Genomic DNA, 21,553 nt, shown 5'->3' on the forward strand with positions numbered 1-21,553 from the left:
GTGCTAAATGATTGTCATTTTATGAGGATGCAGTGGGTCAAGCCTTTAACGAAGCTCACATCGGTGCGTCCAACCCAGGATAGACACCAACTCAGTAGATAATCTGGTAGGTGTCATTCCCCCGATCGAAAGTGTCAATGTGCTGAAAGATGTTTAAGTACTTCATTTGGTCGAAGGCAGGATCATTTTCGAGTTCGTTAAACTTGAGGAAGGATGGAATAGTTTTAAAATAGACGCAGACATTATGGTGCGACGAAATTAAGTGAGTTAACCTACATCTTTCTGAGCAGTAAGTAGCAATGTAGCAACCAGGGCAATAATCAAAATTATTTTTGTTATGCTCAAAATGGTGAACATTAAGATATTTATTGCATACAGAATTCCAGCAGTAAATGCCATAATTTATATTTTTTAAAAAGTAAAATTCTCCTATGGAGTTTTCTTGTTTTAAATTATTGAAGTAGTACCTGTTCACGATTGTCAATTCTTGCAACATAATATTATCGCTTACTGTCTGTTCTCTTTTCAGTGCACAAGAAACAAAATGATGAATTTTGACGGCTATTACATACACCTGCTTCCATGTGTTTTCATTTGTTAGAGAGCATTTATGATAATACGAATTTTTAATAATATTCGTCATGTGTAGAATATGCTCTAAATATTTTTTTTTTATATAAATTGATCTTAGTTTGTATAGACACAATAAATCTGCGACAAATAGCAAAACATCTCTGCCTATGAGGATGTTCATGTCGTCGTAGAAAATTTCCTTCAATATATCTAGCAGTTTGATCTCATTTTTGTTTATTTTTTCGAGGCATTTTTTGTTGGATACTCCGTATAGGAATTCTGTTATCATTAAGAAAAACGAGTTGATAAATGTTAAGTAATTTTGGGTGATTGTCACCTTTTCGATGTTTTCTTTTTTTAACGAATTCATGATTAGGTTGAAAAAGGCTGAGTCGAAGAAGCTCTCGACTATTTTTTCCATGTCGATATTTATGTACTCTTTGAAGAAAGGGAACAGGTTTCTGATCACATCAATGTGGTAGTTTAGGCTTGATATGACCACGTCGTTGTAAATATTGTGACTGTTTTTTTCCAGTGTCATGTTGATTCTAACTTCGCTGTATTTGTACGCATGCAGGCGCATGAGCAGTCGATAGATGCTGGGGACTCCGCTGAACAGGGCGCCTGCGGAAGTGAGCATTGTGGGGGGAAGCATTGTATAGGCAAAAATGTACCATTTTATCAGCTTAGAGATTGGCGATAGGGTGGCAACAAAGTGCGAGTAGGAGCACGCGGTTGGTCGCACACAACTACGCGGCAACCACTCCCTCGCCTACCCGTAAAAATGTAGTGGCTGAACTTGTAGAACTTTCCATTCGCGCGCGCATAGACATACTGATCCAGCACAGACGCATCATTGTCGTAATTCATTAGGTAAGAATAAAACGAATTACGTGTGGTGTTGAAAATTTCCATGGAGAGAGGAATCCATATATTGTGCACAAGCTGAACCCAGAACTTCGCATTGTCTATATGCAAATTTAGCATATTATTTATGAATTGTTCATTTTTAATTATTTTCTCCAAGTCGGTTTTTAAGTAAAATTTTGAAATGTCATTATGGTTGATGTAAAAATCTCCTCGTGTCACATGCTTCGTTCTGATGTACTTTCTAATTTTTCTCAAGCCAGCAATGTCCTCATAAGGATACACATAATGATATTTATTTAGAAATAATTTCAAGTACTTGCATTTGTCAAGTCTTTCATCAAAATCTGGAGTGGTAATAACATTTAGGATATCGATAACTTCACCTACATCCACCGAATCGCAATTAAAATTTAGTCCTTGGACAATTTTTTTACATTTTTCCTGTACCATTCTTAGGGCGGTTTTTTCGACCTCGTTACCGGGGCTTACTGTGTGATCGCTATATTGGAGTACTTCCAAATCGTGTTTTATTTTTATAATATCTGTGTCTACATTTGTTGGCCTAAATTTATGCGTATCATGATTTTCTGCCTTGTAAAATTTTAAGGTGTTGCACACTTTGGTGGATGCCTCTTGGATTTTGTTCAAATGCAAGCGCTCGCTGTCCATGTCTTTTCTCGACAAGAATAGGAGGTCGTTGTAATTGTCGTTTATTTGGATGGGGGGCGTTTTCTTCTGCTTTGCGGTAACCGCGTTCTCGTTCGGTTGGCCCGCTGGGTTGGCCTTGTTTGGTTCACCCACTACGCCATCCGGCGCGTAACCCTCCCCATTTTTGCAATCCAATTCACACGGCCTGTATTTTTCGAAAATGCCACTTTCGTCGCGCAAAAATCCGCTGATCAGCTCGTCCAAGGATTTAATTTTCACCCTTTTTCTATGACCATCTGTCGTTCTGGGATTTTTGAATAAGTAAAACAGGTCTTCTTCCTTGGAGTTAAAAACCAATTTGGTGTCACGTGCGCTATTATGTCCTGTGGGCACCATAATTTTGACTTGACCTTGTCTGCGTCACGAAGATGGGAGTCACAATAGGAGTGCAATTTTGTTCGTTTATGCTGTGCGTAAAAGTGGTTACTTTTCGCGTTTAGGAAGTTGAGGGGTGAAGAGGCCATGTGCACCTTTTTTTTTTTTTTTTTTTTTTTTTCTTTTCCTTTGCTCATCAGAGTGGAGTACAAATGGGATGGAACACGGCAAAAGGAAGCATGGACAAACGTATTGACATGGCGCGGATGCAGAATGACAACTTTTATGTTTTTCCCTTTCGCTGCAGAATAACACCAGTGCGTGCACTGAGTATGAACAATACTGACCATTCGGATTTTTACAAAAGGTGCAGGAAACCGGCGGGTGAAAATAAAACATGTTTGTGTGTGTACACCTGCGCATATACACACATTTGTATGCTGCATTTTTCCGCAGGTGTTGCCTTTTAGAAGCGGCAAATTTTTCTTTCCCATTTTTTCCGCTCTTTTGTGTTGTATTTATCTATATATAATATTTTTACTTTAAAAGAAAAGACAGCAGGACAAAGAGGAGAAAAAAAAAAAAAATACATTTATTTATGACCCACGTGTGGTGCCGAAAAAATAAAGTGTAAAAAGCGTAACAGGAGGTTACTTTTTGGCAGCACCTGCGGAGTGTTCGGAGTGGGAAAAATCCCCAAGATATAATCAGGAATACGGACTTAGGAGATAGACTAAGGACAAACTTTACTCCTTCACACGCTTCATTTAATTTTCCTACATTTGAAATAACTGTGTTTTTATTTTTAAGGTATCACATTTGCGTCGAATGAGGGGTTCACTTTCAAAATGGCAACACCTGCAAGGGATGTGTGTTACCAAATTTCCTTTGTTTTTTTCCCCCCCATGGCGCATTGCCTTTTACAGTAATATACATGAGCATAAGCTTCCCACCACATAATGGTAAAATGGAGGAATTATAAAAAACTGAACAAATTTTAAATGAGACCGCTGTGAATTTCTTATGCATATGTACGAACCGCTACGCGAGAACTTGTCTTGCAAGTCTACAGATGTCAATTTAAAAAAAAAAAAAGAAACAAAGTGGGGCACACAGGAGCGCTACTATGTTTTATTAGCGAGTTTAATTTTTCTCGATTCGTTACCCTTTTTTATTCTCTTCCCAATTTGCCTACATTTGGAGCTACTCTTCGTCCAAAATGATGAGAAGTGTGCACATGAAAAAATACAGGCGTGTGGACACACGGGTAAAAAAAAAGTAGAGCGCGAACACGGCCATAAACAATTACAAAACGCAAGTGCAAGTTAAAGCACAGACACACATACTGCGAAAAGAATGGAGGAACCTAAATGTAACATTCTGTATGAACATATGAACCAGGAACAAAAAATAAAGCTAATAAATTTGGCAAAAGAAGTGTACCACAACATAAATAACAATAAAATAAATTCCTGGAGATGCGCGTCGATAGCCTTACGAGATAAAATAAAAGAAGTTTTCGATTATAATGAAAAAGGATGGCATATTATTATAGGATATAAATTTGGCTTCTTCTGTACACACGAAGTGTACAATGCGTTACATTTTAAGTTGGATCACATAGAGTTTCTCATTTTCAAGCACGGCTAACAGACGGGATGCGCACTTCTATGAGTAAGCAGCTGTGCATCCAATGTATATGTTTCACAAGGGTATTTACTTATCTGTGTGCACGTGTGCATGTGTAGGTGTGTCCTTAAAATGAGTGGAACGTTTAAACGATTTGCAGAAAATGATCTTTTTTTTTTTTTTTTATTGTAGGTTATATAATTTGCAGCGTGAGGATGTAAATGAGGAGGATTATTTACTTCGCGTGGGTGTACATACATAAGTGCGTGCATGTGCTCGGTTTCATGAAGAAATGTGAATACGCAAAAAAGTAGGTGGGAATTATGCAAAAGGAACTTCCTCACAATGAGAAGAACAAAACAAAAAAAAACAAACTCTTGGTTGTTACTATGTTCTTTTGTCCAGAAAATGGTGATGATTTCCTTTTCACAGTGTGGACAGGTTGGAAGCATTTCCACCACCTGAAGCCTGCACACCTTTATTTTGTATTTATTTATTTTTTTTTTTTTTAACCCGTTCATGCACACATAACCAAAGAAATAATAACGACACGTAAAAGGTGAGGGAATTCCTTTTTGCGAATTGCCCTTTGAAGGGGAAAAACTTGTTGCCACAAAAAGGGTTGTAGGCGCTCTTCAAAACAGTCGTCCACAAAATATGCCATGAGGCATGTGCATATGCATGCATGTTGCCGCTATGTGAATATTGGCCTTGATATTTTCCAAAAAAGGTGTGCATATGTACACGCGCAAAGTGGGGGACATATTTAATAACGTGTGAACGAAAGTGGGCTTTTCAAATTTCGATCGTGAGCCAGAACAATTGAATATTTTGTGAAGATCTATTCTGCTATTAATGGACGAAAAAATTGAAGTCTTCGCCAATTTTTTATGATATGTCAGTCTTAAAAAATGGAATAAAAAATTAAACATAGAAAAAAAACAAAAAGGTTATTTTCCACCGGGTGCATTGCGTGCACTGTTTTTGTAAGTAGAAATCTTTGCACACGCTAAACAAAGAAAAAAAAAAGAAAAAAAGACCTCTATTTTTGCATAAAAAGTGCTTAATATGTATGTAGAATATTTTGCCTACCTCATTTATATGATCTCAAAAAAAAGGAAGTAACTTTTCCTATGTGGTGTATCCCTTTGTGGTGAAAAAAAAATTACAGAAAAATATTAATCTAAGACTTTGCGATAAGATCAGGAAATCCATAATTCAATGAAATTATTTCTGTGTTAGTTTTTACGTGCCTGTGGACAGGCTTTTTTTTTTTTTTTTTTTTGATCTAACGTACTTTGTTAATATACATTTTGCATTGCACACTTGACGTTGTCCTAGCGCAAGGGAAAAAAAGAAAAATATATACAAGAATAAACTTGGTATTTGAACAACAGCGTGTTGATTTTTTTACGCCTTTTTTTTTTTTTTTTTTCCTTTTTTGTGGCTTCGTTGCTGTGACGAGAACTGGGCTTGTAGGAAGCATTTAATATATATATTTTTTTTTTCCGGTTGCTTGTGCAGGCCTATTGATTATATGTAACTGTTATGTACATGTAATCACGCGTTAAATATTTTCTCCTCCCTTGTAGACTTTCCTGTCATGTACGGGAATTCCCGATTGGGGATTCATTTTGTGGAGCTAAACGGGTGACGCTGCTTCGTCTTCGTGGACTTTCACCCATTAGCGGCACTGCGATGAGGAAGGTGTGTCAGCGGAAGCACGCTTTTTGATCTAACGTACTTTGTTAATATACATTTTGCATTGCACACTTGACGTTGTCCTAGCGCAAGGGAAAAAAAGAAAAATATATACAAGAATAAACTTGGTATTTGAACAACAGCGTGTTGATTTTTTTACGCCTTTTTTTTTTTTTTTTTTTCCTTTTTTGTGGCTTCGTTGCTGTGACGAGAACTGGGCTTGTAGGAAGCATTTAATATATATATTTTTTTTTTCCGGTTGCTTGTGCAGGCCTATTGATTATATGTAACTGTTATGTACATGTAATCACGCGTTAAATATTTTCTCCTCCCTTGTAGACTTTCCTGTCATGTACGGGAATTCCCGATTGGGGATTCATTTTGTGGAGCTAAACGGGTGACGCTGCTTCGTCTTCGTGGACTTTCACCCATTAGCGGCACTGCGATGAGGAAGGTGTGTCAGCGGAAGCACGCTTAGCAAGTTTGTTCAGTGATTCGTTCAACCGACTTGTGAATTCCTTACGAAGGAGAAGCGAAAGATAGGTAACCCAATCAGACGAACCTATTTTAGGAGGAACCGCCCCCAAAAAATGGAACTGGAGAAAACACACTTGATAAATTACTTTCTTGAAATATGTCCAACCGTTTTGGACTGCTCCAGGAAGGAGCTACAATCTGTGTTGGCAAAAAAGGAAGAGGAGAAAATAAGAAAATTTATGGCCGACAAAAATGTAAACCTGATCGTGATCGGGAAAGAAAAAAAAGAAGAAGCGGATAATGAGGTGCCTCACAGAAACGGGCACTCAGGAAATGCCTCCCAGGAAGGGGCTGAACAGGAAGAAGAATCAACCGCATCCGTACCACCATCTGCAGCAACCACAGGAGCGGAACGCCGTGCGAAGTTGGAGAAGGAACCAGGGTATGTACTATTCGTCGAGTTGAACATAAACTACAAATGCGTAACGAAAAGTGTTGCCATAGCTTTCATGAAACGAAACAAAGAAAACTTTTTAGCCATACACGACCAGATAGACAAAGGAAATAACAAAACAAACTTGTCGAACGAATTGCTCATGTTTGTCTGTGGACAACAGGATTGCGATACTCCCCTGGATTTAGTATACTTATATTTATCGCAAGGTTTCAATACGATATTTGATGCCGCTTCGTGTGCTGCGCACAATGCAGCTGCTAAGGATTTTATTCCACACGGTTACTACAGGAAAGAGCTTGAAAGTAGTGGCGGTTTCGCTGGAACCTGTGCTAGCAGTACCATTGCAGGGGAAAATAAATATCTAACATACGAAGGAGAGAATAAAATATCGAACGTTTTGATGACCAACGTTTCGAAGAAGCTGAACGAACTTCTCATATCCATGAAGAATGCTCAAATCGATTTGAACATTCCTATCATAAACTTAAGTGTGGACAGGAGAATAAAAGAGTTAGTACGGGAATATCCAAGCATAGACGACATAAAACCAGAAAGGTTAAAAGCGCTGTGTGAATCCCAAGAATTTCTAAATCAGTTACAAAAGGATGTGACCAAATGGGTTGAAGAAATACAAAAGCTAACTAGACTGAATGGAGACTTTAAAAGTGGAAGCGCATTAGCAGAGATAAATTTTTGGATCGGATATGAAAATGCTTTGTCTCAGCTAGAGAATCAGTTAAGAACTCCTGAGGTGGTTTTAACATTACAAATTTTGAAGAGCGCTAAGAGGTACTTTGCGACTATGTCTTTCGATAGTGACATCCAACTGAAGCAGTCAAAGGAGTACGTTTTAAATGTGAACATTTTGATGAAGGACTTCCCCATAGATGATCTTCTAGGTGCGCAGACGGTTCAGCAAATTATTCAGGCTGTAAGAATTATCTTCAACCATTTGAAGAAGTTAAAAAATACAACAAAGTATCCCCTATCTAGGTCGTACAATTTTGTGGAAGCCCTGTCTAGAGATTTAGGGAACACCCTGAAAAAGGTACTGTCACCACAGGCACTACTAAGCATGGATTACCAAGAATTCGACGTACTCATTTCGGGATGCATGGAAGTGTTTCGCCTATGGAATGACGAAATGAGGGTTTTCAAAGATATGGTGAGAGAACTCATAAAAAAGAGAAGTTTCAACGAAAGGGCACCTGCCAAAATGGTATTCGAACATATAAATTTGCAAGAAAGGTTAGACGAAATAAGAAAGTTCAGGAAGCAGCATCAAAAGTTTAAGGCGGTTATAACAAAGGTGTTTGGGGATGATAGAACAGTGGGAGTAAATCTCCTGAAGGATATAAATTCAGCGTATGAAATTTTTTCATCTTTGGATGCTCTAGATTTGTCCAAAACAGGGGAAGAGCTGTGGGAAAAATCGAAATTGTCTTACGAATCCAGAATTAACAAAGTGGAGTCCCAAATTACATTCAAGTTGAGGGACCAATTGGGAGGGGCAAAAACATCCACCGAAATGTTTAACGCCTTCTCTAAATTCAACCCTTTGTTTTTTAGACCTAAAATTAGAGGCGCCATTCAGGAGTACCAAAACAGCTTAATACAAATTGTTGTGGACGATTTGAGGAAACTTCAAATGGTGTACATCAATGGGTATGTGAAAAGTCCCTCCGAAAAGGTGTCAAGCATTAGGGACATTCCTTTGGTGGCTGGGTCCATTATATGGGCTAAACAGATTGAACGTAAGTTGGAAGATTCTCTGAAAAGGATAGAAAATGTGCTGGGAAGAGGATGGGAACAACACTCTGAAGGGAAGAATTTGCGGCAGAGTATTGACAATTTTAAGACCCTGCTTTCGCAAAATAAGACGTTTGAAAAATGGCTCAAGGGGGTGAAGAACGCAGATAAATTCGACATGTACGAGAAAATTATTAAGATAAAAAAGTTAGGAGTAAAAAATTTCGAAATTGTGGCAAACTATGATTTTGAATTTTTTAACTTGTTTAAGGAGGTTCGATACTTACAGTCCATCAATTTGAGAGTTCCCTATTCTATAAAGGTGAAGGCAGATGAGACAAAATTGATATACCCCTATGCCCTAACCCTCCAAAAGACGTTTAGGAGTTATATGAAAATATGCCTTTTTATGGAGAACGAAGCCAAGGCAGTGCCTTTCAATTCAACCATAACAAAGTTGGTGGCGTCTATACATAATAATGTCCAGGCGAAAATTAAGGAGGGCCTTGGTCTACACTGGGATTCAGATGTGCTGGAGACGTATGTAAGGAAGTTGACCGAAGTGGTTAACACGTTTGAGTCAATGGTGGATGAAGCTGTGCGGAAAAATTCCTTCGTTTTGGATACCCTAGATAGAATAAAAGCATGCGAAATAACCATCGAGGGGGATGAAGTTACTAAGTTGGTAAAATCCATTCAGGAGAAAGCGGATGAGCTGTACCTGGAGCATTACCGAAATGTGCATATCTGGATTGAGGAGCTGAACACACTTTTGAATAAAATTTTGACAGCTCGACTTGAGGAGGTCATAAAAACCTGGACAAGCGAATTTGTAAACTGGACCAGTGGAAATCAGACGGGGAAAAAATTCATAATGAAGGAAACGACGCATGAGTTTAAGATAATCAATCAAAAGTTTTACCTACACCCGTCGATTGACACGATGAGGCAAATGTGGTACTCCAGGCTAGCACAGGCAATAAACATCATTTGCGGAATTCCTAGGGTCAAGAACATATATCAGAAAAAAGACAGGACTAAAGAAACTATCCAAATAAGGAAAGAAAAGGATTGTGATGTTGCAAGTGAAGTTATACTGGATAACACGTACAGGCACATCATCTATTTTATAGACAAGAAAGTGTACGACGATGCGATAGAATGCATTAATGGCACAGTGGAAAAGGCGAGGAAATATGAATCCATGTGGCTGCAGTATAACACCCTGTGGAAAATCGAAATCGGAGATATAATCACAAGCTTTGGTGAAGACATACAAACGTGGAAAGGGTTCATGAACGAAATTAGGGAAACTGAATACACATTTGATACACTTGATACGGAAAAGAACTTTGGACCGATTGTCATAGATTATAGAATTCTTCAGTCCAAGGTGAGTTCTAAATTTGAAAATTGGCAAAAGGAAATAGTATCTGAATTTTCTAAAAAGTTATCAGAAAAAATTATGGTGTTAAAGGGTGATATAGAGAAGGCTTTGAATGACTTAACTCTCCAGGCAGAAGTGACGACCGGGTCGGAAATTACTGCCATGCACATTTTGTCCATGGCACCAAAGGATATCATAGCAATTATCAATACACACGATATGGAAGTTCTGTCCAAAATATGCAACAGCGTGTACAAATTTATAGAAAAGATTAATCAGATTAGCAAGAAGGGTGCCGAATGGGACAGTAGGTGTGATGTGCTGAAGCAGAGTGAAGTGCTTCTGGAGAAGCAACGCTACGTTTTTCCAACCAGTTGGGTCTACATCGATAATGTTATTGGAAAAGTTGAGACGGTAAATCAAATATGCAGTTATCAAATAAAGTTAGTAAAGGATTATTTTCCATACATACAAAGCCTAGTTCTGGAATTCGATACCAACGTGCAGAATAGCATTAAGGTGCTATTTGAGGAATGGAACAAAAACAAACCATCCCATGGGAATACAAACAGTACGAAGGCTTTACAAATTATAAGTACATTTGAAAGCAGAATTGAATTGAGTAATGAGCAATACGAAATATCAGAAAGGATAAAGAAACTGATGAAGATTCGTAGCGAAGAATCGGAAAATGGTTTCCATGTATCCCCCAACATTTTGAAAGAAGAAATAGCTTGCGTGAAAGGCATATGGGATGAGTTAAAAGCGATTTACTGTACCATCTCTGAGATGAAAAAAATGCTGTGGTGTAATGTAGAACCCAAAAATGTTAGAAACACTCTGAATGGATTACTAGATTGTATAAAGAGAATACCCGCAAAGTATAGACAGTATGAAATATTTGACAACGTCCAAGAAGAAATACAACAGTATTTAAGGACGTATGGATTGTTGTTGGACCTGAAGTCAGAGTCACTCAAGGACAGGCATTGGAGATTAATACTGCACAAGTTGCAAATCAAGATATATTACAACAAGTTAACCCTAGGGAATTTATGGTCCCTCAATTTGAGCGTACATGAGAATGCTCTACGAGAAATTTTAAATCAGTCACAAGGAGAAATGGCATTGGAAGAATTCCTCAGAGGGTTGAAAGACACCTGGAATGAGTACGCACTGGAACTTGTTCAATATCAAAATAAATGCAAACTGATAAAAGGATGGAATGACATATTTTCGACCATCGATGATCATCTGAATGCGCTACAATCCATGAAGATATCTTCGTACGTGAAAATTTTTGAAGAAGAGACCCTCACATGGGATGAGAAGTTAAATAGGTTACGAAATTTGTTAGATGTTTGGATGAATGTACAGAGGAAGTGGGTATACTTAGAAGGAGTGTTGAAAGGGTCCTCAGATATAAAGTCGCTGCTACCTCAAGAATATAACAGGTTCAAGATTATCGATAATGATTTTATTAACATCATGAGGAAAACCAGTGAGAAGCCGAAGCTGATGGAACTTTTTCAGATGGAAGGATTTCAAAAGCAGCTAGATCGGCTATCCGATTCGCTGTCTAAGATCCAGAAGGCGTTGGGAGAATACCTAGAGAAACAAAGAAATCAGTTCCCAAGATTTTATTTTGTAGGGGATGAGGATTTATTAGAAATGATTGGAAATTCCAAAGATGCTAAAGTAATCCAAAGAAATGTGAACAAGATGTTTGCAGGCATTAGCTCCTTCATTATAAGGGAGAACACGAGTGATGTGATACTTGGAATGTCTTCTAGAGAAGGAGAGGAAATCTTTTTTGAACAGCCCATTTATTTAAGTACATATAAAACGTTAAAAGAGTGGCTCATAACGTTGGAGACCTACATGAAGGCTACCCTGCAGAATTGTTTAGACAAGGCTGCGAAGGAGGTCCTACAGATGGATATGCTCGAATGCGCCAACTCTAGGGGAAACAACGAAATTCTGGAATGGGCATCGAAGTATCCCAACCAAATTGTTTTGCTCTGTCTGCAGATATTGTGGACCTCCAACATTGAAGGGGATATGGAACGTGGCGGGGAAGTAAGCGGTGATACTTCTTCCACTGAGCAGAATCCTGGGGGGAACATTTTTCAAAGGAGCGAAAAGATATGTGTGTCCCTCCTAGAATTTTTAGCCGTGAGTGTTGTCAAGCAAAGGGATCACAGGACCAGACAGAAAATTGTGCAAATGATAACTGAGTTGGTCCACCAGAGGGATGTTATACGTGTGCTCATAGAAAAGAACGTTCGAAGCGTCCATAATTTTACCTGGCTGCAGTATATGAGATTCTACTGGGATCCTAACAAAACAAAGAGTGACGTAAATTTGTTCATAAAAATGGCAGATGCGACTTTCGAGTACGGATATGAATACCTTGGTATGTGCGAAAAATTAGTTCAAACTAAATTAACGGATGCATGCTTCTTAACCCTAACCCAGGCACTTAAGATGAAATTGGGCGGGAACCCTTTCGGACCTGCAGGTACAGGGAAAACTGAAAGCGTAAAGGCACTGGGGGCTCAACTTGGAAGATACGTTCTAGTTTTTAACTGTGATGAATCGTTTGACTTTACCGCTATGGGTAGAATCTTCGTTGGGTTGTGCCAAGTGGGAGCATGGGGATGCTTCGACGAGTTTAACAGACTAGAGGAGAGAATCCTGTCTGCGGTCTCTGAACAAATTTTAACGATTCAAATGAGTTTGGCTCAGAGAAAAAACGAAATAGAAATTTTGAACAAAAAAATAGGGCTAAATAAGAATGTGGGTATTTTTGTAACCATGAACCCAGGTTATGCTGGGAGGTCAAACTTGCCTGACAATCTGAAGCAGCTATTTAGAAGCTTTGCGATGATCGAGCCTAATAAGCAACTTATAGTTGAAGTAACTCTTTTTTCTCAAGGCTTCATCAGTGCAGAGCATTTGTCAAGTAAAATTGTATCTCTGTTTGAATTATGTTCTGAGCAGTTGTCCAAGCAGCCTCACTACGACTTTGGATTGAGATCACTCAAGAGTGTATTGAATTCTGCAGGTAATTTGAAAAGGCAGGCTCTTTTGGAGGGTGCACATGGTAGAGGGGAAGAAGGAACAAGTCGAGACAACACCACGGGGATCAGTAAAGGGGAGAGCAACGCAAGGACCGAGAGTGTCACCGAAAGCGTAGTCGAAATGGAGCAAAATTTACTTCTCAAATCTGTGTGCGATACGGTTTATCCAAAACTAGTTTCGAGTGATATCCTTCTGATAAGAAGCTTATTAACAGGAGTATTCCCTAACATAAATATAGCCCCCTTTGAAGAGAAGGCACTAGTGAACGAAATACATCGCATATGTAAATCAAGGTTTTATACCCCTGAAGAAAAATGGGTAACGAAAATATGCCAGATATATCAGATAATGAAATTGCAACATGGGGTTATGTTAGTAGGGGATGTTGGGACAGGAAAAAGTAGCGCATGGAAAGTATTGCTAGATGCTTTGGAAGCGTTAGACAACATCAAAGGGGTGAGTTACATTATCGATGCAAAGTCTTTAGACAAGGAAGAAATTTATGGGAAATTGGACAATATAAATTTGGAATGGACCGATGGAGTTTTTACAGCTATATTGAGGAAAATTCTTTACAATTCAGCACAGTCCGGGAATGCTAGCAGGAGACACTGGATCATTTTTGATGGAGATGTAGATCCTGAATGGGCTGAAAATTTGAATAGTGTCTTGGATGACAATAAATTATTGACTTTGCCAAATGGAGAGCGTTTGCCGATACCTGAAAGTGTACGAATTTTGTTCGAGGTCGATACGTTGAAGCATGCTACCTTGGCCACTGTCAGTAGGTGTGGTATGATATGGTTTTCTAGGGACATTCTGTCTCCCACGCTGCTGTTTAAGCATAAGTTGCAGAAGCTAAAATATGGTAATCATGATTACCCGCGCAAAATGGACCGATTTAAGGCCTTTATTATGAACAACAATGAGAGCATGGCCATTCGGAATGACAGTGCACATATGAATGACTCCACTACGGTGCAGAGGACGTCAAATGGTTCTTTTAGTAGTCACGACAATATAAGGATGAGTGATAATTTAATGGATCATATGAAGAAAAATTCGCACATATTTTTCGATGAAAATGAAGATGAATTGAATGTATGTCCTCTTAAGAGCATCGCATCTAGGTCGATCAACCTGATTAGCGACTACTTTGAAGAGAACGAATTTGTGCACCAGTGTCTTTTGGGTGCTAACAATTTCGATCACGTGATGGATTATGAACACATAAGGGCTATTGAAAGTACATTCCTCCTGTTGCAAAAGGGGATTGACAATTTAGTTGTAAAAAATGAGAAAACAAATAACGCCCTAACGGATGGAGATATAGAGAAGTATATCTCGAAATGGCTAGTCATGAGCATATTGTGGGGAATAGGTGGTTCTTTAAATCTTGAGGCTCGGGAGAAGTTTTCTATATATGTTGAATCCATATGTTCTATTCCGTTGCCAGCTGATTTGTCGCCAAGTAGACAAATGGACGACACTGATTCGTCGGATGCTCCAAGAACGCTGTTAGATTACGAACCGAACATTGAAGATGGCGAATGGCATTGTTGGAAAGAGCGAGTCGAAATGATAGATGTAGACAGAGGAGAAGTATCCGATGCGACACTTGTGATTGAAACAATGGATACTATCAGACATGCGACTGTTTTGGAAGGGTGGCTAAATTTAAAAAAGCCATTCATTTTATGTGGACCTCCAGGATCCGGAAAGACAATGACCTTAACATCTGTACTGAAGAAATCATCCGAATTTGACATCGCTTCGTTAAATTTTTCTTCGGGTTCTTTACCAAGTTTGTTGCTTCAGACATTTGACCACTATTGTGAGTATGTAAAGACGACAAGTGAATTGGTGTTAAGGCCGGTGCAGCCAGGAAAATGGCTCATTATTTTCGCGGATGAGATAAATCTGCCAACCCCAGACAAGTATGACACACAGAGAATCATCATGTTCATGAGACAGATTTACGAATCGCAAGGTTTCTGGAAATATGATTCTAACAATAATCAATGGAACTGGGTAAAGATAGAGAGAATAACTTTTGCTGGAGCATGTAACCCTCCAACAGATGCGGGAAGAAATCCGTTGAGTAATCGTTTTCTTAGACACACAGCAATTTTGTATGTAGATTTTCCAGGGTATGAATCTCTTAAGCAAATATATGGTACCTTCAATAGAGCCATTTTGCGTAAATTTGGAGAAGCGTCTCACATGGCTGACAATTTGACTTTGGCAATGGTGAATTTTTACACCAAATTTTCTGAAACATTTACAATAGATATGCAGCCTCATTATATTTACAGCCCAAGAGAACTGACGAGGTGGAAGCTGGCTTTATACGAAACTCTGGAACATTGCGACCACTTGGAAAAAAGAGACCTCGTTCGGTTGTGCATCTGCGAGGGGCTAAGAATATTTCAGGATAGACTTATTTATAAGAAGGAGAAAAAACAAACGGATAAAATTATCGATGATATATTCAAATTTTGTTTCCCTGGCATTGGGGAGGCTGATTTGGAGAGGCCAATTTTATTCACTTCGTACGTGCAAAATGAGTACAAAGAAATTGACAAAAAAGATTTGAAGGAATTAATAAAGGCAAAGTTAAAAGTTTTTAATGAAGAAGAGATAAATGTGCAACTGGTCCTTTTTGACGACGTGTTGGATCATATTACACGAATAGATCGAGTTTTGCGATTGCCTTTGGGACATCTGCTACTTGTCGGGGCGTCCGGGGCAGGAAAAACGATTTTATCCCGCTTCGTTTCATGGATTAACGGGCTGTCCGTGTTTCAAATTCGAGCTGGACGCAATTACTGCACTGAATCGTTTGAAGCCGATTTAAGAAGTGTGATGAAGCGATCTGGTATAAAGGAAGAAAAAATAACATTCATATTTGACGAGTCGAATGTTTTAGGACCCGCCTTCCTAGAAAGAATGAATGCTTTGCTAGCTAGTGGAGAAGTGCCTGGTTTGTTCGAAGGGGATTATTACACCGCCTTAATAAATGAGTGTAAAGCTGCGTACGGGTCCAATGTAGGTTTAGACGAGTCAGACATATTTAAGAAATTCACAAAGCAGGTTCAGAAGAATTTGCACATTGTTTTCACCATGAATCCAGCGAACCCAGATTTTGCAAACAGGCAAGCAACTTCCCCAGCTTTGTTCAACAGATGTGTGATAGACTGGTTTGGCGACTGGCCGTATAGTGCCCTACTGCAAGTTGCAAGTGAATTCATTTACAATCTAGATCTACCGGATAAAAATTTTCACATGGACAATGTAGAGGAAGGCCCGATAAAAGGGAAGATCCAGTATAAGGATAAGAAGTCGTATTATTTGTCCAGAGCGATAGTTGAAATTCACAATTCTGTTGTCAGGATAAACGGAGTTCTTCTCAAGAAAGGCAGTAAATATAATTACATGACCCCGAGGGACTTTCTCGATTTCATAAAACACTTTTTGAAAATTATCGAGGAAAAGAAGGAAGAAGTTTCTGATCAGAAGAAGCACCTAAATTTAGGGTTAAACAAATTAAAGGATACAGAAGTGCAGGTGGCAGAGTTGAGGAACTCATTAGCTATAAATAAGAAAACTCTGGCGGAAAAGGATACAGAAGCGGAGGAGAAAATGAAACTGATGATAGAACAGCAAGCCGAAACGGAAGACAAAAAAAAGAAAGCAGAAATTTTGGCCAAAAAGTTGGACGAACAATTTATCATAATAGAGCAGAGAAAAGAAATTGTCAGAAAAGAATTAAGTGAAGTAGAGCCCAAATTTAGAGAAGCAGAAGAAGCCGTTAAAAATATCCCTAAGAAGAATTTTGACGAATTAAGGGCTATGGCCAACCCTCCCATTTTGGTAAGAAATGCAGTTGAAGCTGTTGCCATACTTATCATGAATGAAGGAGATAAAAGCGTCACATGGGAAGATGCTAGAAAAATTATGAAGGGTCAGGATTTCATAAATAAAGTTCTTTACTTGGACAAAAAAATGGTAAAGCCTCAAACTAGTGCCCAGATTAAGAAGCGAATAAGTCATAGTGACTGGGACGTGGATAGGATAAATAAAGCATCTCGCGCAGCTGGGCCTTTGGCGAAATGGGTCGAATCTGTTATTACGTTTTTAAATATATTAGAAACGGTTCAACCGTTGGAAAACGAGATTGAGAAGCTGCAGGAAGAAACAAGAATTGCGGAGGATCAGTACAATGAGCAGAAGGACATCATTTCTGAGCTGGAGAAAAAATTAGTACAATATAAGAATGATTATGCCCAGCTAATTAGCCAAGTGCAGAGCATTAAGCAAGAAATGGAAATTGTGGAAAATAAAATAAAGAGATCTATTAACTTGATTGATAATTTAAAATCTGAGAAGGAAAGATGGTCAGAGACATTCATCAATTTGGAGGCAGCTTCCGAAACCTTTGTGGGGGATTGTCTCATAGCAGCAGCATTCTGTGCGTACATTGGCTTCTTTGAACATTACGAGAGACAAAAATTGAAGAAAACCTGGGGGGAAATTATAAAAATGCATCATATAAAACATAGACACGATTTGTCGTTTATAGAATTTTTGTCTAACCCCTCGGAGAGGTTGCAGTGGATAGCGAATGAATTGCCGAGTGATGAGTTGTCCATAGAAAATGCCATTATTATAAAGAGCTACATAAGGTATCCCATGATTATAGACCCATCAGATCAGGCTAGTACCTTTTTGCTTAACCAATATAGGGAGAAAAAAATAGTGAAAACTTCCTTTTCTGATAAAAATTTTATAAAAAATTTGGAGAGTGCACTACGATTTGGGTCCACCTTGCTCGTATATGATGTGGAAAAGGTGGATGCCATTCTGAACTCTGTGCTAAATCAAGAAACGCACAAACAAGGGGGCCGTTTATTAATAACGATAGGAGATTCAGAAATTGATTACTCTCCAGCATTTAATTTGTTTCTGACGTCGAGAGATGCACATTTTCAGTTTACCCCAGATTTGTGCAGCCGAGTGACGTTCGTGAATTTTACCTTAACACCATCTTCTCTGCAAAATCAGTGCTTAAATATGATCCTAAAAAATGAGAGACCGGACATTGATAAGAAGAGGTGCGATTTGCTAAAACTACAAGGCGAATACAAAGTGAAGATACGAGAGTTAGAAGAATCGTTGCTTTTGGAACTGTCCAATGTGAAGGGGAACATACTGGATGATGATAATGTGATAAGCACAATGGAAAAATTGAAGGTACAAGCAGCGGAAGCGTCTAGAGAAGTAAGCATAGCCGAAGAAGTGATGGTAGAAATTGAAAACGTGAGTAACCAGTATTTATTTCTAGCACAAGGATCCGCGAGGATATATTTCATTCTGCAACATTTAGGTAGCATCAATTTTTTATATCAATATGATTTGAACTTTTTTTTTAATTTGATGAAAGATATGTTACGTAAGGAGGAACTCTCCTCAAGTGTGAAGAAGAATAATGATTACGAAGAAAGGTTGAAATGTTTAGAAAATTTGTTATTCTCTTTGACGTACAACAGAGTCGCTCGGGGGTTACTACAAGAGGATAGATATGTTTTGGCCTTGCAGTTGTGTTACGTCAAGGGTGTTATAAATCCTGGCATATATATAGACCCAAACCACTTACACTTCTTACTGAAGGACCATTATGCTAGTCATCATGTAGATACAGCAGTACCCTCCGAGGAGGGGAATAAAATTGAAAAGGCATTATTGCCAGATTATACCGATGAACAGATAAGCACATTGAACAATTTGGTGAAGCATAAATCCTTTGCAAATTTAAAGAAGAGTATAAAAAATGACCAGGAGAAGTGGATCGATTTGATTCATTCCACTGAACCGGAACAGTTAATTTCATCCATAATCAGTGCCCCAAATTTTGGTTTGCAAAATGGGAAAAGTGACGAATCGGTGGAAGTTTTAAGTCGAAATGTAGATCCGCAGTATGTCCAGAATTTGAACAGCTCGGATAATACTAAAATATTCATGCAAAACGGTGCAAAGAAGGAAGAAGAAATTTTAGCCTGTTTAAAGGAGTCACTAATTATTAAGGCAGTGAGGCCAGACAAGTTAGACAAATGTTTTAACAAGCTTATAAATGTGATCCTAGGAAAGGACTTCCTGTGGATACCTGAATTATCGACTAACGAGTTTGAGAAATATGTAAAGGAAAATGCCAGTGGGAATATTCCTATAGTGCTGATAAGCGCCCCTGGATTTGACCCGAGCAACAAAGTGCAACAGCTGAGTGAGAAATGTAGAGTGTCCCTATTTTCCATAGCAATGGGTTCGGAAGAAGGCTACATCTCAGCAGAAAAAATCATATCATCCGCTCAAAAAAATGGAGGATGGGTTCTTCTAAAAAATATTCACTTATCCCCCAAATGGTTACATCAGTTGGAAAAAAACATACACAAAGCTACGACAAATCATAATTTTCGACTATTTCTGACGATGGAAATAAACCCTAAAATTCCTCCCAATTTACTACGTATATCACTGACTTTCATGTTTGAACCACCTGTAGGTATTAAATCGTCCATACTGCGAACATTTTCTTTATTTTTAGAAAACAGGAATTTAGAAGATCCGAAGATTGCTAGAATGAGATTGTACTTTCTTGTTTCCTTTCTGCATGCAATAATTTTGGAAAGAAGGAGATACACGCCCATCGGATGGACCAAGGGATACGAATTTGGTGACTCCGATTTAACTTGTGCTTTATCTGTTGTGGATAATTGGCTAGATAGAGCATCTACGAAAATAGGGAAGAGTGTCATTGAGCATATAGACCCTTCCAACATCCCTTGGGATGCCATAAAAAAAATACTAAATGAAGTGGTGTATGGTGGTAGACTGGACAATCTGGTGGACTCGAAAATTTTAGATACCTTCATTGAGCATTTGATGAATTCTAATTCTTTCGAAGCCGATTTTAGTTTAAATATTTGTAATAGTTCCTCCCAAAAAGATTTATTAACTTCTCCAGATCTGTTCAGACATTTAAATGATTACCTGAAATGGACAAGTAATATGAGTAACACTGATTTACCTGCATGGCTCGGCTTCGGAAAACAAGCCGAAGGGTTGCTAACAACCAGAACGAATTTTAGCATTTTAAGCAAGTGGAACATTTTGTATAGTAAGAGCTGTTCCGATGTTTATGAGCCATTGCCTCATGCTCCTCTGACGAAGGCACTAGGAGAGGAGAACAACGTGAGCATGGAGTTGTACAGAAGGGGGGATAAGCGGATCCTCCCCATGGTTTCCCCCGGTGACGATGATGTGACAAAAGGTGCGATCATGGATGTGGGCGAGGAAGGCACTTCCTCCTCTGAGGAGGGCGAACTGTCTGAATCGTCCACCGCAAGCAGGGTCACACATCGGTACTCACAGAATGAAACTGTCTTATTCATTAACGAAATTTTGGATAGCCTGCCTCAGTGCATTCCCGATGTGGAAAGAAATGAAGAAAATATGAGTAACGCCGTTTTTAGGTGCTTCGAAAGGGAGAACCACCTGTTTAGGGATCTTTTAAAAATCATTAGGGGGAACTTAAATCAGCTAAAAAGTGTGTTAGAGGAAAAATTAAAATACACAAATAAATTGAGAGCACTAGCTAAGGACTTAAACTCATTCAACGTGCCACCTGGTTGGCTTGTCGATGGAAATGCAACTAATTTGAATTTGACAAATTGGCTACGAGAGTTAATTAATCGTTTTTATCAAATAATAGTAATAACTACAGAACTGAACGAAAATAGGAAATCAAATATGAGCAAACAAAAAAGTATGAGCAGAGGAAGAAGAAGTAGTAAAGATCTTACTTTGGAAGCTTATCATCAGAAAAATAACGACACGATTACGGCTCATTTTAAATTGGACAAAAAATTGTCCATTCATTTTATATGGCTGGGTGGTTTATTTTACCCAAGGGCCTTTATTACAGCGACTAGGCAATTGTGTGCTTCTAAATTTAAGAATTCTCTGGATGACTTGGAGTTGTCAGTGGCCATTGGCCCACGCCCCGCGGATCTGCTCGATGATTCGGTTCATTTCACGATAACTTGTTTGTCCATCGAGGGTGCCCAGTGGAGCGACGTGGATGGGGTAAGCGGAGATGGGCGCTCCAGCTGAGCGCATGCGCGGGGTACGCGGTGCGCGGTTTGGCAATATCATCACCACGCGGTTGTCACTCAGATTTGTTAGCGCTGATTTGTTATCGCCGAACTACTTCCCCCATTTGTTGCCATTACGTCGCACACGCCTCACCACACGCACATCCTTTTCTCCTGTGCAGTGCCTTACCCTGAGCGATGAACTAGCCATCGACCTCCCCCCAGTAACCATTACCTGGGAAAAGAAGGAAATCTTGAATAAAAAAATAAGCGAACAATCCAACTCCAACTTTATGGAGTTGCCAATTTATTTGGACAAGTCGAGGAGATCTTTTATTGGCTTCTGGAAATTTCCGGTTTCGCGGGGAGTACTGCGAGAAAATTGGTACCAGCGAGGAGTGGCCATATTTTTATCCAAAACGTACTGACGGAGAGGGGGGGCTACACGACAAA

At 38.9% G+C, this 21,553-nt stretch overlaps 3 protein-coding genes across 3 annotated transcripts; 2 read left to right on the forward strand and 1 right to left on the reverse strand.

The window, feature by feature from the left end:
- Positions 1 to 91: 91 nt before the first annotated feature.
- Positions 92 to 2,487, reverse strand: AK88_01141 (uncharacterized protein; the record flags this gene model as incomplete). Its single annotated transcript, XM_012478779.1, has 2 exons — positions 92 to 1,197; positions 1,350 to 2,487. 2 exons carry the CDS (start codon positions 2,485 to 2,487, stop codon positions 92 to 94), a joined length of 2,244 nt encoding a protein of 747 aa, XP_012334202.1.
- Positions 2,488 to 3,822: 1,335 nt separating this feature from the next.
- On the forward strand, positions 3,823 to 4,116 carry AK88_01142 (uncharacterized protein; the record flags this gene model as incomplete). The annotated part of the gene is made up of 1 exon (XM_012478780.1): positions 3,823 to 4,116. The coding sequence occupies one exon, from the start codon at positions 3,823 to 3,825 to the stop codon at positions 4,114 to 4,116; it is 294 nt and encodes a 97-aa protein (XP_012334203.1).
- A 2,270-nt stretch (positions 4,117 to 6,386) lies between these two features.
- AK88_01143 (dynein heavy chain-like protein) lies at positions 6,387 to 21,528 on the forward strand (the record flags this gene model as incomplete). The annotated part of the gene is made up of 2 exons (XM_012478781.1): positions 6,387 to 21,092; positions 21,283 to 21,528. The coding sequence occupies 2 exons, from the start codon at positions 6,387 to 6,389 to the stop codon at positions 21,526 to 21,528; spliced, it is 14,952 nt and encodes a 4,983-aa protein (XP_012334204.1).
- Positions 21,529 to 21,553: the final 25 nt, after the last annotated feature.

Source organism: Plasmodium fragile (assembly GCF_000956335.1).
Source record: "Plasmodium fragile strain nilgiri unplaced genomic scaffold supercont1.9, whole genome shotgun sequence".
Classification (NCBI taxonomy): Eukaryota; Apicomplexa; class Aconoidasida; order Haemosporida; family Plasmodiidae; genus Plasmodium; species Plasmodium fragile.